Raw genomic sequence first — 26,866 nt, forward strand, 5'->3', positions numbered from 1 at the left:
CTATTTATTGGGCAAAGGATCAAGTTTTACCTTGGTATTGACGAATATTCACTAGACTGCTATCATTGCCAATACTGTATTGAAAACACCCGTTAAACACCAATAAGGGAGTTAAGGAACCCCCGTATGACAATACAATTCAATTACACCTCAATAGTGCTGATGTTAAAAGGACAGTGTCTTATTTGGAAATGGTTATGCCAATGCTGGACATGCAAACACAGAAGAAAAGAGATAATTGAAACAAGGTATCTGGGCGGGATTTTCATCTCATTAAATGTTTTGAAATATTTTTTCCAAAAAAAAAAATATATCTGTATAAAATATACAACTCAAAAAAAAAAAAGTAATATGGATTATGGGTCCATTTCAGTAAGAATTTATTTGTGTCATTTTTGGGGGGGGACATGGACTCCAAATCTGGATTACAAAAAATAAAATGAATAAAAGTGCAGTGGATACGGAAGGAAGCATGCTGTGAAATAAATGAGAAGGTTCTGTGACGGATGTTTGTTGCAGTATGGCTTTAGATGGGCCTCTTTGGTGAGGTAGAATTCTTCTGGTTTACAATTAGGAATTGCTGACTGACAGTGAAGCGGCCATTTTGTGGGCAGTCTTGGTGAGAAGGCAGCCTGTCCTTTCACTTGCCACATGTCTCAGTGATGTCATCAGCTCCTAGTGAACTGATAGGCCGATAATTGGACCAGCTCACAAAATGGCTCCTCCGATGTCTGTAGCAACAAAGTATGACTATATTTTTGAGAGGGTTTTTTTTTTTTTTTTTTTATCTGCATGAAGATTAAGGAGAACAAAATGAAAGATGAGTGGAATGGATGAGTCACTGCTAATTAGATAGGAGTATTGTGAGTAATCGGATTTGTTATGGGTCATGCTTTGCTAAGGAAGGAGGTTGCAGTGGATGATTTTGGAATCCATTACAAGTCACCTCAGCAGCAAAAGTTGCTGGAAAAAAAAAAAAAAATGAAAGAAGGTAAAATAATTGCAAAGGAACAGAAAAAGAGAACCCTGATGTCTAACCATCTTTTTCTTCTGTGTGATGAAGCCTGGATGTATTCCTTCTGCTTGAGCGCCATTTACCAAGACGCTTGAAAAAATTGTCTTCTTCATCTCTTCCGCCATCCATCCCCGTTCCTGGTCCAGCTTCTGACAACTTTACCGCGCTGGTAAATTTCACCTACATCAAGGAGATATATAGTATTTTTGCACAACCTTAATCAAACCAAATCACTAGTAGTGCGCTTGAGGGGATTTATCACAGACGCTCAGCTACACATTAAACATCTGAGGAGGCATCATATGGATGTGGGATGGACGCAACTAACATCTCAATAACTTTTTGATTAACCTATACTCGCGAAATTTTAGGTTTTCCCTTCTGGGAGAGTTGCTAGAGCCTAGAGGGGAGATGCAGATCACTGTGGGAGGCAGGGGCGGGTGCCAGGGATGGACATCGAAAATCAGGGAATCTGAAAGATCGATCCCCGTAGTTCGATAGAGGTCAATTTTAGGTCTAATACAGGGAGTGTGATGTATCGATGTGATCTACAGATGTGTCCTCATACACTTCTGCTCAAGTTACGTTCAATAGCCCCTCACGACGCGCAAGGTCCCGGGGCGTCTTTCTCGCTCAAAATGTGGGTCTTATTCTCAGAAATAAAACAACTGGGAGCGACAAAACTACTTTGCTAGATTACACTGATCAATGTAATGCCAGACATTTTTACATCTGTGTGCGACGGAGTCAGAATCTGAGTACGAAGGGCTCAGATGCGGCGGCCGCGTCTTTTTCTCACGCCAAGTTCCGTTATGCTTCCTTTGCGACTTCGTACGTGTTTAAAATTAATTCCTATGCGGTTAAAGTAGCTGCCTATCACCTCTGGTACACAGTGAGCGGTGTTTGGCTGCGTCTGCGATACGAATGAGTACAAATAAAAAAAATGTAAAGAAAACTACGGTACGCGACTCCTCTTGGAGCGTGTCAGTCGTGCCGGGTGTCTAGCGCAGTATGGAGTATAGACGCTAGATGTATGAGGCCACATCTGTATATAGTGATAAACATCTTGCCAACTATTTTCTTTCTTGGATTCAGCTGCTTATTTCCCAGCTATCTGCTGCTTGGAGGCTGCTCTAGAAAATTAAGAGACATCCTGATGACTTAGGAGCATATTTATCAATTATCGGGTTTTAGACTCGATAATTCTTATCGCCGCTATTCGTGGCAATATGAAATTAAGTTTTACCTGAATGTACTAATATACACATTGCAGGGACTCTGAAAGAAGTCTGTCCCTGTGATGTGTAGGAAGTGACATGATCTTAAATATGATTACGTCACTCCTCTTTCGGGACCTCGCGGTTCTACTGTGACCGCGCACGTGCAGCAGCCATTGCCAGGGAGGCTCCGGTGGAAACACTCTCCCGGTAATATGTGCAAAGTGTAGCCCATAGGCGTTAGCTGGCGGGGCCAAGCTTGGTAGATCTGACAGCCTAGTAGCACCCCATAGAAACTATGGGGCGCTGTTTCTGTGGTCGGAAATGGAGGGGCCATTCTGGGAATCCCGGGATTGCCGTCGCAGCACAACATAAGGACACCCACTTTACCTATCACACATCCGTAATACTTTGCAAGACTGCGAAACCATCGGTAACATGGAGTACCAGCGCAGCCTCACGCACACTTACACAAGCTCTGACCTTACCCAGGAATTGCTAACCTCATCGCACGCAGTGACAGCCCAACTGCGTATGGCATCGCAGTGGCTAATTTATGAACGCCCCTGCAACGGCATCCAAACGCACTGACGCGCCTGCGTTTCGCCGCCCTCCCCCGTCACCTCCCCCAAATGGTACTTCCTGTCAATCACTCTGCGATGAGTCTGCGTAGTCACTGCGATCGCCGTCCTGATCGCAGTACGTAATTGCAGTTGCGATCCTTACTGAGTCAGACCCATAGGGGTCTATTTACTAAGCAGTGTTAGGGGACAGAGTGAAAAGTGATAAGGTACCAGCCAATCAGCTCCTAACTGTCATTTTTCAAACACAGCCTGTGAGATGACAGTTGGGAGCTGATTGGCTGGCACCTTATCACTTCTCACTCTGGCCTGATTCAGAGCCGCTCATAAGCGGCCGCTCGTTCGCTCCGAGCGATGTTCGCACATCTGTGCATGCGTATGGATCGTAATGCGCGTGCGCCAACCAGTCATTGCGGTCGGAAATCGTGCGCTCATAAAACGGCGAAGGCCTGCTAATTTGAGTGACAGAATGAGGCGTTTGTGGGTGGTAACAGGGGAAGGTGCTTGAAAACGGGGAGTGGAGATCCGAACGCAGGCGTGCCAAACGGTCAAAACGGGCGTTTAATGGGTGTGCATAATTAACAAAGCAGTGTCATCGACCACGTCACTTGGTTGTCTTTTAGCCTGAACTGCTCGCAGTGATAGCGGCAAGTAAAGCCTACCACAAGCACTGCGAGCAGTTCAGACGCCTTTCGATGTACTTGAATGATCTAATAAATAGCGGAGATGACGTATGTTGCGAACGGCCAGGGGGCGTCTTTACAAAATAGAGACCGGATTTTTCGACGCTCGCTCAGACATAGAGGCGTCCACAGACCGCAAAGAGCGAGCGCTCAATTTAAATATCCGGCCCCTTTTTCTGAACGAGCGTCCGCAAATAGCGTCCGGCTCTGAATCAGGCCCTCTGTCTCCTAACACTGCTTAGTAAATAGAACCCACAGTTCCTAAATGCTGTAAATGTTGGATCTTTTACCACAATATTTTCTATTTCAGCAGAGAATGACATATAGAGACATGGTTTATACGTCATGTATGCTTGTGCATCATGCTATTCATTTGTTTCTGAAAAGGTTTAATTTTTTTTTTTTTTCATTTCATTTTTTAAGCTATTTACCTTCTTATCTGTCTCCCCCATCTCCTGTGCTGGCAGCCTCTTCCCAAAGCCAGCTGCATTCTATGCAAATGAGAAGGAGGAGACAGGTTCAGCAGGCATTCTAGTAGATAAGTAAGAAATATGAGTCCTGCCACCTTAGCCCTCAGCAATCTATTAATTTTTTTTTTTTTATAAAACCATTACAGGCTAATTGTCTTCCTATATTATGCTAAAATGGTGGTTTTTCCTACTGGTAATGGTAGATTATAAAATATTATGTGGGGCATATCCATACAACACATTCATTTGGTTATTTTTGTCCTGTTTTGTGTTAGTTAGGCGAATGGTGACGCTTACTTTGCCTCCGGCAGCTCACTAGTGATTCGGAAACTATTTTTTACATTTTTTTTTTGTAAATGACATTGGCTCCAACTCGCTGACAGTGACTGTAAACATCCGCTTGAAGAAACCAAGCAACTGCGCCAAATTGAGTTACTTGGCCTAAGCATGGCACGGGCAACTCCGGGAACCCGTGGCGGCCTTTTAGCGACATCTAAGCAGTGGGATCTATGCCTTTATTAGTCGTCTTTTCAAATCAGATGATACTTTATGAGATTTACAGTACCAGAGCGATAACCATCGCACATTATAAAAAAATTAAAAATTTTAAGTACCTTAGAGCTCTGCCTGATAAATGAAAGTCGATCCACAGAGCTGATGTCCAGAAGATCTTCAACATTATCGGTCAGCCCAGAAAGGGAGGAGCGTTTCAACCAATTGCCTGAGAGAGCAGATGAGAGGGACAAGAACACCCTGGATTATTTAATTAAGACGCATTTATTATAAGTGCAAAATATAATATCCTGTGATATATATCCTTAGCGTGGGTGAGTAGTGATGTCATCACTCTGGAAAGCGGTGATGTCACTCCTGTTAAATATTACTACATCACATGACTCACTGCAAAAACATTCCTTGATGGAATGTATAACTGACAATAAAGGGAAAAAAAAACATGGGAACAAGAATTAAATCATACAAGCAACATTCTTTATTTCAAATGTTAAATGACAAGTCACCCTGAAGTTTCTAGACCCACAGCTTTGTGCGTTTACACAGAATTTCTCTGTGGCTTTAATAGCCCTCTATGATAGGGAATAGGTTATTCCCATTATGAATAATCACCAACCTAAAGGCAGTTTGAGCTTTTTGCGGAGTGAGATTCTACGGGACCTGGACCTTGAGCGCTTCTCATTGGTGTTTCCCGAGTGAGCGGTGGTGCATTCCGAGGTGTCCGGTTCCGATTGGCTGCTCGTGTCACTGGCTGCACTCTGGGATTTGAACACTTTGCGCCAGAAATCTTTGCGCCCCAGCCCTGCGCCTTGCATCTGCTCATCACTGCGAGACAGATCCGGGTGAACATTTAAATTCTCTGCATTGCTGTGAAACAAAGAGACAAAGAAGCAGAAGATGTATATTAACTTCTATATTGTACGTTTGTCAAATGATACCGGTTACTCAGATGGTATCGCAAATCACTTAACGATGAATGGATAGAGATGCGTGACCCAAATTATCCTGACATTAAAATGAGGAATGTTGTCACTTGTAATAGTAATAGAAGAACTGGTAATATATATATATATTTTTTATTTAAATAATAATATTGGCAATCTGGTTATACCTTCATTTCTGGACTTAGATTGGGTTTTTGCTGTTGATGCAAACACTGCCCTAGGCTTTTTAAGTAAATATTCACAAAATTAGTAGCACTAAACCCCTTCGGTATGTTATGTCGACAGTGACCATAATATCGACATGGTCATAATGTCAACTGAGTATTTGCTGACGTTATAATGAGGACATTCAGCATGCTGACACTGATGAAATGCCGACATGGTCGCAAAGTTGACAATCCAGTTTTCAGGTATGCCTAACCCTAATCCTAACGCAAATGCCAACATTTTCACCATGTCGACATTTTGTCCATGTCGACATTTTTTTTACAGATGTCAACATTTTTCAGATGTCAACATGTTAGATATAGACATTTGAACCACGTCAATATCTTAACTGTCGTCATTCTGGTATCGAAATTATGACTGCCGATATAGTAAATCTTGATATTATTACTGCATGCCCTGGTCAACAGGGGCGTAACTAGGTATTTGAAGGCCCCATAGCAAAAGTTTGTAAGGGCCCCTATGTACTAACTTATGCTGAAAAATTCATATAACACGTAACTTTGACTAGAAAATGGGCCCCCCTCAGCTCTGAGCCCCATAGCAGCTGCACCCCTTGCACCTATGCTAGTTACTAGAGATGTGCTCTGACCCCTGTGTTTTGGTTTTGGATCTGGATTCATTTTCGTGTTTTGGTTTTGCAAAACCACCTTCAAGTGTTTTGGTTTTGGATCTGGGTTTTTTTTTTTTTAAATTGATAAAAAAAAAAAAAACAGCTAAAATCATGTCATTTTTGCAATCCAAAAGCCAAAATTCGGATATAAAATCGAATTCTGATCCTGAATCCTCCGGAGATCAGAACTGCGACTCGGATCTGTCTGGATTCACGGAAGTCGGGTGAATCGGATTTAGGAAGAGAAAGAATTAAGAGGAATCCCAAACTATAGGTCATCATAACAGCAGAAGATCATACAGACGTGTGACATAAAATAGTTGCAATACACCATAATTATAAAAGTGACAAGATAACTATTATCCAGCATCTCAATTCATTATTCAGATTCACTCGTACTTGTCACTGCGATATTAGGACTGTTCTCTCAATGATGACAATTCATCAAGATTTCGGAAAACATCTGATGAGAACAACTATAATAAACAGTATATCATAAAGCCAGCCGCTGCTTCGGATACACAGTATTTCAATTCCAGTATTCGTCAGCTTCTAGTGCATCAAAATAAAAATAGTAAAACCTTGTGTCTAAAATCAGGATAGGAGAAGCAGGAGGAGGTCATTAAAATCATGAAAATTCAAAAACAAAAAATCTGTGCAAAAAGGAATCAATCTTCATAGCAGTCATAAAGTGCAATATAAATAAGCCTTAGAGGTCAAAGTCTGGTCCTAAATGCGAGATAGGCTATTCCCTATTTAATAAGCCCCGCAGCCAGCTAAAGCTATCACCAAGTGGCCTGCAGCAACAAAGCATGGTGTAGTCTATTTTGCAAAGGTTGCAGCGTAAACTTGCTACTTTTAATTCAATAAATCATATATTTTCCATTTTTAATTTATATAAAAAAAAAATATTCTATTTCTAGATTGAGTTTTCAGTGCTGATGACAGTAATTAGATAGACAGTGTCTAGATAGACACCAGATGTTAGACCAGTGGTCAGGGAACAGGGGTAAATTACCCCACATGGGGTAAAAATTTAAGTCCTGGGGGTAATGGACGGACAGCCGGGCATGCATATGAATCATTCTATAATATAGAATGATTCATATGCATGCCCGGTTGTGCCGCAGGGAGGCTCTAAGCCAGACGCCCGCTGAGATGTTATTACCATCGGGCGCCCGGCTACTTCCCTGCAGCGCCGCGTTAGACAGAGGCTGGAGTTCTCTTCTGAACTCCAGTTTCCACCTCTCTCCATGTGCATCATGACGTCTCTCCCATAGTTCTGAGGAGCAGCCGGGCGGACAGGACGGCGGCAGATGCAGGAGCGGGGATTAAGGTAAGTGTTTTTTTTGTGCAAGCGGCACTACAGGGGCATTATATCCTTATCTCAGTGTCTTGCTGTAGAGATTAGCCATTTGGCCCATCTTTGGGTGCTGCCCCATTATTTGCTAAAGAGACATTTCCTATCCAGGTTGACCGACATTATAAAATTGGGTATATCGCTCTGTTCAACAATTCTTCAATTAAGGGATGTTTCCCAAATTTACTTGATTCCCACCCTTTGACTTTATTTAAATACAGTACCAAGGTTGCACGTCTCCTATACACGATTTACAATGTGTTACTGGGGCAGGAGCAGAGAGTTCCTATTACTGCCTTTTTACCCATTGTCCAACCAGTGACTGTTTGTCAGGAGCATCACTGTTACCGGCTGACAAAATCAGCACGATGATGTCACACTCATGTGATCACAGCTTCTGCACCGCTGTCCTATTAATCAGAATATGCTTTATATTCCTTGCCAAGAGCTGCAAGTTATGACTTCAAATTAAAGACTTGGACTTGGCCAAACCACAAGCTATTATATAAGATGGGCTGAGCAGATTTAAGGCTACCACTGTGATAGGGGCTGCATGCAGTAAACAGTTCACCAGCAATGTGAGTGAAGTATATTTGTGTTTCACTATTGCCTTTTGTTAGGAAGACATTGCCTCTACCCGTACTTGTCTACTCTTGAATTTCGGAGAGCTATGCCTGGATGACAGGAAAGCAGACAGTAATTACGCAACCCTCCAGCATCCTGATCACTGCTACTGTAAAGTGGGTGGATGGGGCTTTGTTGACACAATGTGAATCGCCTCAATGAGGCTCCAGATCTAGCTGTAAAAATGCTCAATTTGCAATGAGGGTTGGGCTGGGTTGACTATTCTGTCCTGCAGTTGCCCCGGGAGCTTTCCCCTCCAGATTCTCCCTCCAGGGCAGAGTCCCACAAAGACCGCAACTGTGCAACAGCCTGGAGGTGACACCGTTTTTGTATTTATTCCTAAATATCCTATTTCCAGGGTGTTGGGAAAGTCTGGCAGGCAATATCTCGGCACCTCCTAATTATTTAAAGATCTCATATTTTTGAAAGAGAGGATAAACATGTGCCCAATAAACACACCACTTTCTTTATGAATTGGAAGTGTCTAGGAGCAACAACAACTCGAAGCAATAGGCCTCAGATGCTCATAGAATGGGAGCCAGCAGCATGTAAATTCTCTCCGTGGTTGCAACACTCACTAGCGAGTTCCAAACTACCTCTGGAAGCTATGGCGGCATGAGAACTGTTCATAGAAGCATCATGGGCTGGCTTTGCATGGCTGGACAACTACACACAATCCTCAGATCACCATGCACAGTTTTGGGAAGGCCCTTTCCTATTTTGGCATGACATCTTTGGGCATGACATTGCCCCCAGTGCACAAAACGTGGTCTGGTTAAAAAAAAAAAAAAAGTGGTTTGCGGAGATTGGTGTTGAAAAACTTGACTGTCCTCCACAAGGGATGTGGTCATGATGTCAACAGCCACCGGGGGGCCATTCAATTGTTTTTGAGGTGGCTATTTGTGTTGGGTGCCCGACAGAGCAATTCAATTGTTGCGCCGTTCGTGCGCGATAGCCACCGGCGCCGGCATTTCTGCTCGCACCCTCAGCAATTTGGGCACCCTAAACAGGACTTTAAATAGGTTTAGCCGGTTTATGCAGCTAAACTCGCTCATATTGGGCGTGAAGACGACGATAATAAATGGGCACCCAAAACAATTGAATTGCAACATTGGGCGCTCACTAATTATCACCGTCCACAAAACAACTGAATCGCCCCCACTATATCAACAGTGACTGTATCAACACCGGAATGCCGGGACCAATATCCCGACGTGGTTGTAATGCTACTTAACTGTGTGGGTATTATAACTTTAAACATGCTGGTAAAGAAGATAGATAGATAGATAGATAGATAGATAGATAGATAGATAGATAGATAGATAGATAGATAGATAGATAGATAGATAGATAGATAGACTTGAATCTGGTGAATAATCTTATAACATCTCTTTTCTAGTGGCAAAAACAGCAGAAGCTTTTAGTAAATTCAACATCGTCAGAACATCATAGGGTGTACAGCAGTGTGAAACTGAAATTCAGCACTATGTAAAACTACTGTATATTCAGATAGCAAATCACCAGTAACATCAGATTTATGAGTAATGACAAACGGTCCGACAGTGAATATATTAGCTCCCTGTAGAGTACAACAGTAAGAACGTTAGGGGACATTAGTGGGCACAGTGCAGACACAATATGGTCTTTGCAATAGTTGCCTACTTACTGCTCTGGAGTCTGCGGGGGGTGGCTGGAGATGTAACTTCGGCATTCTTCGGGCCCGTAGGACACTCGCCCCTTTTCAGGAGCGCTCGCTTCTTCCGGTCTGAGGGTACAATAGTTCCAACCAGAGGAAAGAAAAGTCAACCAGTGCCCCAGTCCCTTGATAACCAGCCATCATCACCATGGAATTGTTATCAGTAGTAGACTACACAGAGCCGGAAAAGTGAGGCCTATAGCACCTCTGCGGAGCACATAGCAGCAGCAAGCAGTGAAATGGAAGCGCATGAGAGCAAAGCTTCAGCAACACATGTGCACCAACGCAGAGCATATGTGTTCTCTGCCGCAGCACAAGCCAGACACTGTCATAGCACAATACTTACCAATATAACATTACCAGGGAACAAATGCCGATGGAGTTCTCATGTAGCGCCACCTGGAGGGAACCTGGTGAACTACATCAGGTTTACTGAAAACGGCTAAAAACAATTTCCGTGCTTCAAAGACTTCAGACGCAAAGTGCGGATGTCCTCAGCTGCCAGATTTACTACCTTATGCGAGTATCTGCACAGATTTCCTGACCACAGCCATGACGATCACCATTTATATCAAAACTTACACCATGGAAACAAAATCAAACATAGAGGTGCGTAGTGTGATCAGATTTCTGTGTCTAAAGGGTACATCAACAGCTGAAATTCATCGCCAACTTGTTCAGGCGTACGGCGATAACATCATGTGATGGAAACAGGTCTGGATTTGGTGCACTGTCTTTGATAACGGCAGGACAGATGTTCAAGATGAGCAGCGATCCGGCCGGCCAAGCGCGTCCGCCACAGATGATCATTTCTGCCGCATTGAAGGTCTGATTCAGGAGGACAGACGCATTGGCGTTAGTGATATTGCTCAACAACTCCATCAGCAAACAAAAAGTCATGGCGACCGTGTTTTGGGACTTCAAGGGCGTGCTTCGTGTTGATTTAATCACCAAGGGAGATACTGTGAATGCTGTCACATGCTATTGTGAGACATATATTTATATACAGTATATAAAATATATTTTGCTGGACCCCAAGAATGACAATATATGCTGGGATTTGCTTCAACCAAACAAAATGTTAGTAATGTCCCTAGACTATTAGTCAACACTGAAAATGACCTTGAGGGATAGGCTACATTCTAACGAATATTACTCTGACTACAACAAAATGGCTAACTCCGCTGTGTGAAAATGACCTTGAGGGATAGGCTACATCCTAACGAATATTACTCTGACTACAACAAAATGGCTAACTCCGCTGTGTGTAGGTGACAGAATCGTGTTTCTGCGATCAGAATAAGAACTGATAATGGCCACAGTATGACAGCATTCTGGATAACGCTCATGTATCCTCAGACTGCACCAAATAGAACACCACGGACTTTGCGACTTAGCTGCGCCAAAACACTAATCCTAAATACCTAGTACACTATAGTAAGATGCTAAATTGAGGAATAAGTGCACAGCATGGGAATTGCTCCACGGTTCTCACACCATATGGCACAAAAAGGATGGTGCATGAGTACACATCTGTATGTATCACTATGAGGAATACTTTACCTGCACTCAGTGGGCCACTGGATGAACCAATAGAACAGCAAGATCCATTTGGGATGCAGCCAGCATTCCAGTCAGCATGGTGGTCATCAGGTCATGTAAGCTTCCCTCCTTTCTGGGAAGTGCAGGGAAGGATGGAGCACTATGGGTGAGCACCACCTCAGAGAACATGCCTGAGAAGGGAGACTTCCAGGGCAAATCTATAGCACACTGAACTTAGCACTGAAGCTCATAGACAGCTATGATTAGATACCAAACATTGCATATAAAAAGCATAATTACCTACTTACTGTACATTATTTCCACTTTGAACAAAACTCTGATTCAATGTCCAACTCTAACTGAGGTCTGCTGTACAGCAAGATGGATATCATCAGCAGCTGGGCTTTAATTTACAGCCTCATTTATCAACGAGTTTTATCATTCACTTGTTGCTTATGATAAATGGTGCAACAGCCAATCGGTTCCCAAGTGTCATCTGTTTGAAAAATGACAGTTGGGAGCTGATGGGTATGATAAATGGTGCTCCAGCCAATCAGCTCCCAACTGTCATCTGTTTGAAAAATGACAGTTGGGAGCTGATGGGTATGATAAATGGTGCTCCAGCCAATCAGCTCCCAACTGTCATCTGTTTGAAAAATGATAGTTGGGAGCTGATTGGCTGGAGCACCATTTATCATACCCAACGAGTTTTATCACTCGTCGTGAATGATAAAACTCGTTGATAAATGAGGTCCTAGGTATTAGCAGACGGAACCTGCGCACATCGATAACATGACATTAACCCTTACTTGGCACGCTGCATAGGGGTTCATAACTCACAAAGGACTGTTCCGCTCACAACGTACATAGCACGGTGGTAAGCAGTTTTCTGTTGTACAGTACATACTCATTAGATATTATAATATGAGATAAGTCCTAATAAGTGCACTGCTTCATAGCAGTAAGAAGCCCATCTGCCTTCCTACGGATTCACTGCTGACCGATTGGCCATGGTTACTTGCGCTCAGGCCAAGCTGAGAAGAGACGCATAGCCAGCTGTTTTGCGGTATGAGGAAAGAATATAGGGTACTATGGGGAGAGATGTTCTCCGTAACACAGAAGAGCAGCCTTAGCAGAACACAGAGCAGGGCCTATGTACAAACATACACATTCTGCCTTGAAGATAATAAACCTTCTGACTTGTAAAAGTGTTTTATGGAACTGCCGTGAAAATACAGTGTTTATTACATAATGTACCTACAGTGCCTTGCAAAAGTATTCACCCCCTTGGCTTTTTACCTTTTTTGTTACATTACAGCCTGTAATTTTTATTTTTTTAATCTGAAGTTTATGTGATGGATCTGCACAAAATAGTCTAATTTGGTGAAGTGAAATGAGAAAAATATATCTAAAAAGGAATCTTTACAAATAAAATTCGGAAAATTGGCATGTGCATATGTAATCACCCCCTTTGCTTTGAAGCCCCTCAAAAGTTCTGGTGCAACCAATTACCTTCAGAAGTCACATAATTAGTGAAATGAAGTCCACCTGTGTGACATCTAAGTGTCACATGATCTGTCAGTATAAACACACCTTTTCTGAAAGGCCCCAGAGGCTGCAACACCTCTAAGCAAGAGGCATCACACCATGAAGACCAAAGAACTCTCCAAACAAGTCAGGGACAAAGTTGCTGAGAAGTACTATTCTGGGCTGGGTTTTAAAATAATATCCAAATCTTTGATGATCCCCCGGAGCACCATCAATTCCACCATCATCAAATGGAAAGAACATGGTACCACAACAACCCTGCCAAGAGAGGGCCGCCCACCAAAACTCAGACTGGGCAAAGAGGGCATTAATCAGAGAGGCAGCACATAGACCAAAGGTAACCCTGAAGGAGCTGCAGAGTTCCACAGCAGAGACTGGTGTATCTGTGCATGTGACCACAATAAGCCGTACACTCCATAGAGCTGGGCTTTTTTGGAGAGTGGCCAGAAAAAAGCCATTACTTAGTGATAAAAATAAGAAGATACAATTTGAGTTTGCCAAAAGGCATGTGGGCGACTCCCCAAACGTATGGAGGAAGGTGCCCTGGTCAGATGAGACTAAAATTTAACTTATCGGCCACCAAGGAAAACGCTATGTCTGGTGCAAACCCAACACATCCCATCACCCCCAAGAACACCATCCCCACAGTGAAACATGGTGGTGGCAGCATCATGCTGTGGGGATGTTTTCCAGCAGCAGGGACTGGGAAACTGATTCGAGTCGAGGGAAAGATGGATGGTGCTAAATACAGGGATATTCGTGAGCAAAACCTATTTCAGTCTGCCTGTGATTTGAGACTGGGACGGAGGTTCACCTTCCAGCAGGACAATGGCCCGAAGCATCCTGCTAAAGCAACACTCGAGTGGTTTAAGAGGAAACATTTAAATGTGTTGGAATGGCCTAGTCAAAGCCCAGATCTCAATCCAATTGAGAATCTGTGGTCAGACTTGAAGATTGCTGTTCACAAGCGGAAACCATCCAACATGAAGGAGCTGGAGCAGTTTTGCCTTGAGGAATGCACAAAAATCCCAGGGGCAAGATGTGGCAATCTCAAAGAGACTTATCCAAAGTGACTTGCAGCTGTAATTGCCGCAAAAGGTGGCTCGACAAAGTACTGACTTTAGGGGGGTGAATAGTTATGCACACTGAAGTTTTCTGTTATGTTGTCCTAACTGTTGTTTGATTCACAATATAAAAAAAAAACACAACTTCACAGTTGTAGGCATGTTCAGTGAATGAAATGATGCACACCTTCACACAATCCATTTTAATTCCAGGTTGTGAGGCAACAAAACCTGAAAAATTCAAAGGGGTGTGAATACTTTTGCAAGGCACTGTATTTAGTGTCTGCTCATGTGTCAGGCTCGTTACTTAGCGTGTCAGGATTCCTGCGCTGCAGGGGCTGAACATTCCGATTGCAGTAGTAGCGGGTACATCAGGATAATCCCTGATAAATGTAGACTAGATGCAGTCACGTGCAGGATATTGTGAGCCTGATACGGAGCCGTGCATGACCATCGACATTGCGCGTTGCTCTGTCACAGCCGCTGTCACTGTAACGTAGCATGTCGCATGCAGTTATAATCGTAGTCGCACACAGAACATAGGCATGACATCATTTTAAGCAGAAGCTGCGTATGCGTTCTATTCACATCACTTTGCGAATAAGACGTGTTTGAAGGTAAAAAGACCCATGGCGCTAAAGAGTTGCATGGCGATCAGGCGTTATGTTTAATGTGACTTGTAGTGCATGGGGGTAAGATGTATATAGACACATCTATAGCTAAGTGATTTATTTATTTATTTTTTAAATGGGCCCCTATATTTTTGTTTTGTGGGAACAGCTATTTAAAAGAGGTGGAGATTTACTGGGCATTCATGCATTAGTGTTCTATAACATTTTTGAAGCAGCCACACAGGCGGAGGTGAGCGGCAGCAGGGGCGTATCTATAATGGGTACAGGATGTGCGGGGAACACGGGCCCCTGGGTCCAGGGGGGCCCCGCACCGCACACCCTGCAAGCATAATATTACTTACCTCTCCGGAGTCCCATGTTGGCGCTGGGGTCTGGCGCTGTAAAACAACTGGAAAATGGCCACAGTGGCGGCCATTTTCTCGTTGTTTGCGCATACGCAGTACAGGGAAAATGGCCACCGCACCCATTTTCCCGGTGACCTGTGCATACATTATAGACTGGGCACACTCTAGTGCCCAAAGTCTATAATTCCGGCGTTGGCCGCACACAGCTCAGTGCACTGCCGTCGCCGGCCGGGGCCCATACTGGAGACTGCACACGGGCCCTCTCCTCTCTAGAAACGCCCCTGAGCAGCAGCCAATAAGCTCAACTGAAATCAATTTACACCAGCCAGGCGCACGTTGTGCTGGAAGTCAGTTATAGCGGCACATATACCAAAATTATCAAAACATTAATATGTATAAAATGTGCAAATCATATAAAATCTGTCTGAAGTCTTGATACTCTTGAGACTTTTTTAACTCAGGAAAGAAACTCCAATGATATATAGATAAAAAATGAAGGAGTTTTAATTAATTAAGGGGCTGTTCTGAAAGTCTTTTTTTTTTTCTAACTTTGGCATTCGTGTGCAATCTCACAAATGGTTATGTACGGTATTATCAAGAAAAGTTAACGAAAGCAGAAAAAGATGTATCTTGGTACTGTGTATGTGAAACGCGTTAGTTGGTGCATTTCTGCGTAACAGTTTCTTTAATGAGCTCCTGTAAGATGCTGTCATACGTGTCATCTGACCAGTATATGCCTACTGTACCATTACAGCCATATTTGTTTCTTTTTATTATGTCTGTCTCTTTGTACATAGGCCCCACAGTAAAGGATAGCTGTAAAACCCGTCCAATATTAGAAGCAAAATAGGACAGGTAAAAGTATGAACAGGTGAGCAAAACAAAACAGCCTCAGCAGCCACAGAGTCAGCAGCAGTGCAAAATAAGTATATACAAAGCCCTGTATATGGGAGCTCTATAACTCATGCAGAGAATCAAACCTTTTGCTTCCTGAAGGTCTTGGCTCCTGTGAATCGACGGACTTTCTCCCTGGTGTGAGCTTCTCTGCGCTGTCCAAGAGGGCGCTGAGTGCCACCCGTCGGAATACATTGCCGTAAGCTTCTTTGATAAACTGCACGAGCTGTCGAATATCACAGTACAATCCCTGTGGGAAATTTATTATTACACGAGGGGTCCGCAGTGCCTCACATAGTACATAAACAGAAACAGTATGCATAAATAAAAAGTAAAAAGAAGGAACTTAGGGCCTGATTCAGAGCCGGATGCTCTGACAGAGCGCTCGCTCTGAATCAGGGCCGGCCCTCTGTTTTGTTAGAGCGGCCTCCTGGCCGCTCGCATAGCTGTGGGTGTCAAGACCATTGCGACCATCGGGCTTGTGACGACCCTTGTGGTAGGGTCTCGTGGCCGCAAGCCCCAGAGTGCTTTCGGCTCAAACAGAGCCAAAAGCACTCCCACTGATATCACTTGTGATGTCAGTGAGGCCGGCCCCGGACGGTAGGTGTTCCCACAGGAACGCCTGCGTCTGGGCAGCCACGCCCCCGGCCCGCCCACCAAAGGGGGCGTGCTGTCACTCAACATCGACAGCACGCCCCCTTTGGTACAAGACCCGGAGCGCCGGCTCCGTCGTACGCATGCGCACTGGGCCACCATCGACCCGCTTGCGAGCGATCAGCGCTCGCGAGCGGGTCTGAATCAGGCCCTTAGAGTACAGAACATTGCAGAACAAAGACAAGGTTTATAAACATTGGGGGGCGGCAGAACCTAAAGGGTTGGTTCTGTTGTAAGCAGTGGGGAGGGAGATGATGGTAGAAGGAAAAGCAAATGAGAACGGAGGGCCCTGCTCGTGATAAAACAAACATATGCAACATTACAACCCAGCCACAAGACAGTTGTAGGAAGGAAATAATAGGGATAAAAGGTGGAAATCTCCAGTAAGGTCTGAGCACTGATCTAAACGTTTGGCAGGGCAGATTTTTATTTATTGACTTATATAGGGCCAGCATATTCCTTGCGCTTTACAATTGGGAACAAAACAGTCATAGAACAGTGATAAAACAAGACGCTCTGACCATGTCGACATTTCCTCAGTGTCAGCATGCTGAAAAATATTTTTGCCCTAATTCTGTACCATAAAAAGCTGATTACCCGGTACAATATGTACCAATGTATGTACGTCTCTGCAGTGATGTCCCTCTCCGTGGTGTCACCCGCTACGGGGAGGGATGCTGTGCGTGCGGCAAATCCGTGCACCCCCAAAAAAGGGGCCATGGCCTCACTGATAAGGGGCGTGGCCATGTTGTAAAGGGCATAGCCTTGAGGCCCGAACCCCCGTGGTCCTGACCATACCTCTTACTGGGGGGGGGGTGGCAGGAGGTGCGGACTATCCTGTGAGCAGTGCCGGCTCCCTCCCAGTGTCAGGAGCCGAGTGTTGCACTTATTATACAATGCAGCACCCAGCTCCTGTCACTGAGGGGGGAGTCTGCACCTTGGTGTCACCCTTCGGCGGGTGACACCCGGATGCGGCCGACAACCACCACACCCCCTTTGTGACGCCACTGCGTCTCTGTTATTATCATACAAAGCGGAAACATAGTACAGGTGACCATTTAGGACCTTACCAGGTTCTCAGGGCTGTGCAGCTCGTGTGTGGTTGAAGCGCAGCGCGTAATCAGGGACTTAAACATGGAGCTTACAATGATTCCCTCCACGCCCTGGGATGTAGACTTGTTGTCCATTGTGGCAAAATTATTCCCAAATCCAGCCCTGTCTGTGCAAAGACACAGAGACATAAACAGCACATAGTAACTAATCACCCAGTGCAATGCCCACAAGGTGTAATAATAACAGAAGTCTGTAATCTAAGTCTATCAGGTTACTTTCATTTATTCGGTTTATTGACGGCTAGCATGGTATAGATAACCTTTGCTGTCTTCAAGTAAGCGGACAATTCCTTACCTACTGCAGCGTGAGGATTGGACTTGTCCCCCAGTCTAGTAATAATATGAAGGTCTATGTACTAAGCCTTGGATAGAGATAAATTGGAAGGAGATAAAGTACCAACCAATCAGCTAACTTTTATTTTTGAAACACAGCCTGTAATTGGTTGGTACTTTGGACCTCATTCAGAGCCGGTCGCACAGAGCTTGCGGTCGGTCTGAATGAGGGGAGGATGTCTTGAATTTTCAAGACGTCCTCCTTTGCGGTGGTAAGGCTGTGGGTTAACACCCACAGCCTTACGACCGCCTAAGGTGATGGTCGCGATGGTCAAGACCATCGCGACCATCGGGGCTTACGACGAGACCCTAGGGTAGGGTCTCCCTTGTCGTAAGCCCCGGAGAGCTTTTGGCTCTGTCTGAGCCGGAAGCTCTCCACTGACATCACTAGTGATGTCAGTGGGGCCGCCCCCAAACGGTAGGCGTTCCCATGGGAATGCCTCCGTTTGGGCTGCCACCCCCCCGGCCCGCCTTCCAAACGGGGCGAGCTGTCAATCAACATCGACAGCTCGCCCCCTTTGGAACGAGACCCGCTACGACCGGCGCTGTCGGTCGTAGCGGGTCTCACGCATGCGCACGACGGCGCCGTCGGCCGTCGTGCGCATGCTCTGTGGGTGGCCATCGACCCGGTCCGAGCGCATCGGCGCTAACGACCGGGTCTGAATGACCCCCTTTATCTCAGTCCACTTTATCTCTCTACAAGGGGTAAATTTACTAAAGTGAGAATTTTTAGAAGTGAGTTTTAAAAGAGATGTTGCCCAAAGCAACCAATCAGATTCTACTTAATATTTAACTAGCACCTTCTAGAAGATAATAGCTAGAATCTGATTGGTTGCTATGGGCAACAACTCTTCTAAAACTCACTTCTAAAAACTCTCGCTTTAGTAAATTTACCCCCAAGGCTTAGTACACAGACCCCTAAATCGTGCTGAACATACACAGGACATTTAGATCATGTAGATTAAAAGATCTCACTTTATCATGCTTTCTGGTCTTCGGCAAGCCGCAGCACCATGAGTGAAGAAAACAAAGATGAGACTTGCGCATGCACGCAAGCCCCTGGCTTCTAGGGACTGCGTCAGCTGCAGCCCCTAGAAGCACATTACGGCTAGCAGCTAAACTTGCTCATGTGCATCCCCCCTCTCCCCCACCTGCATCGGCTGCAGCCTCTAGAAGCTTATTAAAGCTGGCAGGAAGGCAGGGGGAGTGGCTTCTCATTGGAAGCATTGTCTGCCAATTGCAGTTCAGACTGCCTGTTCAGCTTGTGATTAGCAGATAGTGAAATTACTGGGGGGGGTCTGTCTGTAGTGGATTTTCACTGGGTGGGGGGGCTGCAACCACTGCACAGATGTTGAACGTGTTCAAATGTCACGAATACTTTAAATCTTTAACGCATACACCAGACAAACTGAAACATTGAGTACTATTTGCTTATGTACTGTTACATGTTTACCGAACAGAAATAATATTCATTGCTATCAGGGCCGCTATCAGGGGGCCCGGACACTTGGCAGAAAGGAGGGGGTCCGCCCGCTCCTACTACCCTTAGGTGAAAGGACCAGAGGTCCGCTCCGACCGCGCGCCACTTCGACTATCTGCGCAATAACTGATTTGACAGGGAACAAGGAGGCCTGCCACTCCTCTCGCCCCCACCCACTGGTTCAATAAAGGTTTTTTTGTTTTGAGTCGGTGTGTGTGACGTCACTCCACGCCGTTGGAAAAGAGGGAAGCAGCTAGATCCCCTTCCGTAGATTGACCCTGACGTCATCAGCCAGTGTCCAATGTCATTCCCTACCATCCAAGTGGGCATAGAGGTGGAATATAATCATGTAACAAGCGTAGCGAGCCACCGAGCCCGAAGCATGTCGAGCGAAGCGAGCCCGCGAGGGGCCAACTTTCTTTTTTTGGTGCACTGTGTTGGCAGGAAACTGCACTTCCGCCCTCAGTTCATGTCACTTCCAGGTACAGTATCTGAAGGAGAACTAGTCTCTTCCGTTGAAAGAGAGAAGAGTCGCATCAGCCCGGGAGAAGAAGGAGCCAGCCTCCTTCAAGGAGAAGGAGGTAAGTCCTGAGATTTGCAGGCTTGCACCAGCGCCAGCCAGCATGTCATGTGGGGAGTGGGCACTGCCTGGCTAGGGAGAGGAAGATTATAGAGGGCAGAAAGTTGGATAGAGTGAGCTGGGCCATCTGTATTACTTATATATACACAGCCAGGTGCACAGTGAGAGAAAGTGGGTACATACTAGAGAAAGGGAGATAAAGCTGGACGGGCCCTGTCTATTTTGTTTATCCCAGGCCCCGAAATTTCTGATGGCAGCCCTGATTGCTATACACATGCACATCAATGTGACAAAGAATGGATTTTATTAAACTATGCGATTTTAAATCAGATACACAGTGGCAGATTCCAATAAATATTCCTTGGGCAGATGTTTTATTTCCCTTTGCAGAAACACTTTACCTAATTTATTCTGTGGAATAGTACCATGAACCTATTACTACATTCAATCCAAAAAAGTCACTTAGGCCCAATCATCCATTAATCTTACTATCAGTAACTGGCTCCATGCAGAATCCCAGAAGCGCGTGGAGAAAGTCCACTACATTATTTAGCGAATCCTTGTTTACGTAATCTTTCATTGTCTGTCGGAACTGCACCTTATCCAATTTATATAGCTTGGTGAGACAGCTTTGTGCCTGCAAGATAAAGATAGCGTGAAAACATGCAGTTAGGTATTTCACCACTAGGTGGGGGTAATTTTCATTGGCAGATTAAAGGCAGGGCCTCAACATATTGTAAGTTTTGCTAAAACAATACATGAAGCAGCAATGGAAAACATGAATAAAAGCCATTACAAATGACTGTACTACTATATATGTTCCACTAGGCACTTATTTCACCATATAATATACCTGGTTTCTTAGGCGATCTCCAGACAGCCCTCGGTGGCCCTCTCCGCAGCCGTAGGCACAACCTAACGATTTTACCAGCTTAATGAGCATGGTGAGTGCCAGCTTGTGGGCGGTTACTGGGATATTCTCATCCTGACAACACAGAAGAGAAGAGAAACTTTGGAAGTATAATGTCAAAATTATAAGAGGTATAAAAAGAGCTTTAGTCTCATTCAAATATGAAATATTCTATGATCTGGTCCCACATTAATATGTTTCCCAGTAGATAAAATATAGGTACAGCAGATGAAAATATAAAAAGTCTGATACCATGTTATTCAAGTTGACACAGTGGTTTGCAGCATTGCGGCACAGCGGTAAGCATTGCAATTCCTAACCAAGGCTCTAACTGTGTAGTGTTTGTACGTTCTCCCCACTTATACATGAGTTTCCACCCAAGACACCGTAAGCAGTACATAATTTGTGGCACTATATAAATAAATAAAAATAATTACTAGAATAATTTGCCATTGGTAAAGAAACATACTTTGTGCCTGATTCAGAAGTGCTCGCTATTTGCGAGCGCTCGCTCTGAATCAGAGCGTGTTTTTTTTTAATGTTTCGGCCTCCAGGCCGTTCACATAGCTTTGGGTGACCACCCACAGCTTGTGCGAGCGGCCTGGCGATGGTCGCGATTATCACGACCATCGGGCTTGCGGCAAGACCCTGCGGTAGGGTATGTAATAGAGCCCGAGAACCTGCAAACTCACCCAATGTAATAGAGCCCGAGAGCATGGAAACTCACCCAATGTAATAGAGCCTGAGAACATGGAAACTCGCCCAATGTAATAGAGTCCGAGAACATGCAAACTCACCCAATGTAATAGAGACCGAGAACCTGCAAACTCACCCAATGTAATAGAGTCCGAGAACATGCAAACTCACCCAATGTAATAGAGACCGAGAACCTGCAAACTCACCCAATGTAATAGAGTCCGAGAACATGCAAACTCACCCAATGTAATAGAGACCGAGAACCTGCAAACTCACCCAATGTAATAGAGACCGAGAACCTGCAAACTCGCCCAATGTAATAGATCCTAGAACATGCAAACTCACCCAATGTAATAGAGTCAGAGAACATGCAAACTCACCCAATGTAATAGAGTCCGAGAACATGCAAACTCACCCAATGTAATAGAGACCGAGAACATGCAAACTCGCCCAATGTAATAGAGTCCGAGAACATGCAAACTCGCCCAATGTAATAGAGTCCGAGAACATGCAAACTCACCCAATGTAATAGAGTCCGAGAACATGCAAACTCACCCAATGTAATAGAGTCAGAGAACATGGAAACTCGCCCAATGTAATAGAGCCTGAGAACATGGACACTCGCCCAATGTAATAGAGTCCGAGAACATGGAAACTCGCCCAGTGTAATAGAGTCCGAGACCATGCAAACTCACCCAATGTAATAGAGACCGAGAACCTGCAAACTCACCCAATGTAATAGAGTCCGAGAACATGCAAACTCACCCAATGTAATAGAGACCGAGAACCTGCAAACTCACCCAATGTAATAGAGTCCGAGAACATGCAAACTCACCCAATGTAATAGAGACCGAGAACCTGCAAACTCACCCAATGTAATAGAGCCTGAGAACCTGCAAACTCACCCAATGTAATAGAGCCTGAGAACATGGAAACTCGCCCAATGTAATAGAGTCCGAGAACATGCAAACTCACCCAATGTAATAGAGTCCGAGAACATGCAAACTCACCCAATGTAATAGAGTCCGAGAACATGCAAACTCACCCAATGTAATAGAGACCGAGAACCTGCAAACTCACCCAATGTAATAGAGACCGAGAACCTGCAAACTCGCCCAATGTAATAGATCCTAGAACATGCAAACTCGCCCAATGTAATAGAGTCCGAGAACATGCAAACTCACCCAATGTAATAGAGTCCGAGAACATGCAAACTCACCCAATGTAATAGAGACCGAGAACATGCAAACTCGCCCAATGTAATAGAGTCCGAGAACATGCAAACTCGCCCAATGTAATAGAGTCCGAGAACATGCAAACTCACCCAATGTAATAGAGTCCGAGAACATGCAAACTCACCCAATGTAATAGAGTCCGAGAACATGCAAACTCACCCAATGTAATAGAGACCGAGAACATGCAAACTCGCCCAATGTAATAGAGTCCGAGAACATGCAAACTCATCCAATGTAATAGAGTCCGAAAACATGCAAACTCACCCAATGTAATAGAGTCCGAGAACATGCAAACTCACCCAATGTAATAGAGTCCGAGAACATGCAAACTCACCCAATGTAATAGAGTCCGAGAACATGCAAACTCACCCAATGTAATAGAGACAGAGAACATGCAAACTCACCCAATGTAATAGTCCGAGAACATGCAAACTCACCCAATGTAATAGAGCCCGTGAGCATGCAAACTCGCCCAATGTAATACAGTCAGAGAACATGCAAACTCGCCCAATGTAATAGTCAGAGAACATGCAAACTCGCCCAATGTAATACAGTCAGAGAACATGGAAACTCGCCCAATGTGAGAGTCAGAGAACATGCAAATTCGGCCAATGTAATAGAGTCAGAGAACATGCAAACTCACCCAATGTAATATAGTCTGGGAACATACAAACTCGCATGTTTTTAGACAAAAAAAACTCTCAAGATTTAAACTCTCGTCCATATGTTTTCCCATTTTGAAGATAAAACTCGACCAATATGAGAGATTACTGCTAAACTCTCACATTTTCTAAACTCTTACCCTATTACATTTGGCCCACAGGGGGTATATTTACTAAAGTTTTTAGAAGTGGAGATGTTGCCCATAGCAACCAATCAGATTCTACTTAATATTTAACTAGCACATTCTAGAAGATAATATCTAGAATATGATTGGTTGCTATAGGCAAAATCTCTCACTTTAGTAATTATACCCCTCGGTGTCTATCCAGACATTGTCGACCTTTTTAGTGTAGCTCAATTGATTGGAACCACATTTTGACAAGACATGCCTGGTATAACCCGACTTCTATACTGTGGCTTACGTCACCACCAATCAAGTGCATCATAATTACCTTTTCAGTGCTCTTCTCATCCTTGTCAAAATAACGGTCCCCACCGCTTCCGTCATCCCCACCTCCACCTCCACCTCCTCCTCCGCCACTTGTTCCCTCGCTGGACGGACCTCCAAATCCACAGCTGGATCCTCGGGCCGCCCCCATTATTTGGAAGTTCCCTTCGCTCTGTCTCTTTTCCCCACTGATCGAGGCTGATCCTGACATTGTAACTGATTCATTCTCCTTGTTCTCGCTCTTCTTCCGCTTCTTCTCAACACATGGTACCACCCCCAGCTGCAGCAAACAGTCCACAATATTCAAGGCCACATCGCAGATACGGGAGCTGATGTCGTGGTTCAGGACCAGGTAGACTGCCTTAAGAACAACCTACGGTGATATTAAAACATGGCGTCACCTTCTATTCCATGTCTAATTACAGAATATTAATATGGATTTGGAGGAAAACCTGTTCTCCCATGCCGGAAGATTGATATATTCAATAGGTTTTCTTTTACAATGCCAAGGTACACATTGATGGTACGTTATCAATGCATACAAATGTAATGTATTAAAAAATAAAGAAAGAAATTAATTCTCTTCTCTGTGTTAAAGTTAAGTAGCTGTAATAAATGATAGTACTGTATGTAGGTGGCATCCTGGGAGTTAGAACAGCAGCTGGGAATCTGCCAACTACCTTATCTGATCTTATTTTATAATATTGTTGTACATTTTATACCTATTTAACAGCTAGGGAAGATAAACAGTTTGGAAAGACGTTCCCAAAACGCGGTCCTGAGGCACCGCAACAGTTCAGGTTTTAGAGATATCCATGGTTTGAGCACAGATGGTTAATTCAATTTGACTGAGGTACTAATTAAGTCACCTGTGGTCAAGCATGGATATACTTAAAACCTGGACTGTTAGGCTGCTTCCAGGACCGAGTTTGGGAACTTCTGAGTTAGGACCTGATCCTGAGTCCGCCGCAGCAGCGTTTACGCCCGCAAATCGCGAGTTTCAGCACACTGCGCATGTGCAGAAGTGACCTTACTCATTTCTGCGTATCTCCAGGTGATCCTGAGTCAGGTGGATGTTGGCCAGATCTCTCCTTGCGTCAAATGGGCATTTCTGGGTGGCAACGTAACTGTTGCAGGCAAGAAATCTGTAGCAGCAGTAAAGGCAAAAATGACTGGGAAAATGGTGCGGCAGCCATTTTTACGGAGACCTACGCATATGCAGTATAGAGGAGTGGCCCACGCTGGGCCTGCGTATGGGCCCCCTCCTCTGCGGGGATCCAAACAGTAAAACAGACTCCTCAATAATGGCTGAGCCAATGGTATCTATGTGCCATGTGCGGGTACATGTACACAGGTTCACTGTAGGCTTCTCTCACCGATAAATCCAGCATGCCATTCTTGTGGACAAAGTTGTTGGTGCCGTCTATGTGATCGGTGTCCTCCAGGCTGCTGTAGTTGATGCAGGAATCTGTCAGGCTGCGAGGCAGATTGGCACATGCCAGGGGCTCATGCGGCAGCTCAGGGATGGGAACCTGATTGCAGAGCTTCTTCATGTGATCAGCGAAGAAGTCGGCGTAGCCCACATTAAAAGACGCCAGAGTGGTGTTGAATGTGGCCACAGTGATGGTGGAAATTTGGGACCTCACTGGAAGGAGACAGGGTGAATATGCGAGCGTCTTTTCTAATGATTATACAGTATACACAAACAAGGCTGCCATCAGGAATTGTGGGGCCCAGTACAAATGAAACATGCAGGTCCCCCCAACCTTCTGTGTTCACAAAATCTTCCAAGCCACCAACACACTTGGGTTAAGGATATACACGCTGAGACACACATAGAGCGGAGACTGAGAACAGCATCCAGTATATGGCTCTATCAGAACAGTACCTTCTTGTTCATTCTGTTGGGGGGGCAGTTGCTAAATAATGTCTTGGGCACATCAGCATCAGGTAAATTAAAACTCCCACCTCAGTGTGTCTCTATTACTGACTGAGTTGTACAAGCAGCAGCCATTTTTCTGGAGACCAAAAATGCGCTGAGCCCTAGGAAAATAGCTCAGCCACTATGGCTTCAGGATTGGAGACAAACCGATGGGGCAATTGATCACCAAGTGGTATGAGAAGGAGAAAACGCTCAGTGAAGTATTGGACAGGATCAGCATTGCCGGGCCCCCTTGACAATTACAAGTGCACCCCTTATACCCACCTGATGGCAGCCCTGCACACATCAGTCATAAACACTTACGTAGAGGACTTACCTTCTTTAACTGTATTATCTCCATGACTGTTGGAGTGGTCAGGCAGATCTGTCAGCAAGGTGTGGTGGGAGTGAGAATGCCTTGCGCTCAGGCTCTCCATCTCTGTGGCCGTGTCAGAGCTCCCACGCCTCGTGAATTTACCTGCGGCACAAGGACATGACAATGATCATGAATGCAAACCCAACCGTAGTCTTGTGTTGCTTCAGGTGCAAACATGCCACGTGGCAATCCAAACAATGCTGTGGGATTGCTGCTAGCCTCTAACACATGTAACAGAGCGATAGCTCTGTCACTTGTGGGTTGCCACGTGAGAGAACACTTCTGCTCACCTGAATTAAATGCCTGCTGCCTGTACTCCATAAACAAGCCACACCCTCTTTTTAAAAAAGTTCCACTGTAAATCCATTAGTCAATTACTGTAATAAAGGCAAAACACCCCTGGACAGGGACAGACTGGGGCAAAAATTTACCCAGGCACTTTTATACGTGTGCGAATGTCTATGACACATGCACACACTCAAGAGGGATGTGG

At 44.8% G+C, this 26,866-nt stretch overlaps 1 protein-coding gene across 17 annotated transcripts in view; it reads right to left on the minus strand.

Moving 5' to 3' along the window:
• UNC80 (unc-80 subunit of NALCN channel complex) overlaps positions 1-26,866 on the minus strand; it is a 240,601-nt gene that overhangs the window by 174,508 nt on the left and 39,227 nt on the right. For 13 of the 17 annotated variants that reach the window (XM_088474107.1, XM_088474101.1, XM_088474111.1 and 10 more), the window contains exons 11-22: positions 26,335-26,475; positions 25,453-25,721; positions 24,081-24,449; positions 20,978-21,109; positions 20,614-20,761; positions 17,690-17,838; positions 16,052-16,215; positions 9,912-10,010; positions 5,096-5,346; positions 4,581-4,687; positions 3,928-3,987; positions 1,039-1,195 (exon numbers count right to left, since the gene is read on the minus strand). In XM_088474107.1, the coding sequence (XP_088330233.1) occupies positions 1,039-1,195; positions 3,928-3,987; positions 4,581-4,687; positions 5,096-5,346; positions 9,912-10,010; positions 16,052-16,215; positions 17,690-17,838; positions 20,614-20,761; positions 20,978-21,109; positions 24,081-24,449; positions 25,453-25,721; positions 26,335-26,475 (2,046 nt within the window). The remainder of the gene's footprint in view (positions 1-1,038; positions 1,196-3,927; positions 3,988-4,580; positions 4,688-5,095; positions 5,347-9,911; positions 10,011-16,051; positions 16,216-17,689; positions 17,839-20,613; positions 20,762-20,977; positions 21,110-24,080; positions 24,450-25,452; positions 25,722-26,334; positions 26,476-26,866) is intronic. The other 4 variants (XM_088474115.1, XM_088474105.1, XM_088474108.1 and 1 more) reach the window with 3 other exon arrangements.

The sequence above is a fragment of the Taudactylus pleione genome, unplaced genomic scaffold (assembly GCF_031769625.1).
Source record: "Taudactylus pleione unplaced genomic scaffold, aTauple2 ptg000147l, whole genome shotgun sequence".
NCBI classification, from domain to species: Eukaryota; Metazoa; Chordata; class Amphibia; order Anura; family Myobatrachidae; genus Taudactylus; species Taudactylus pleione.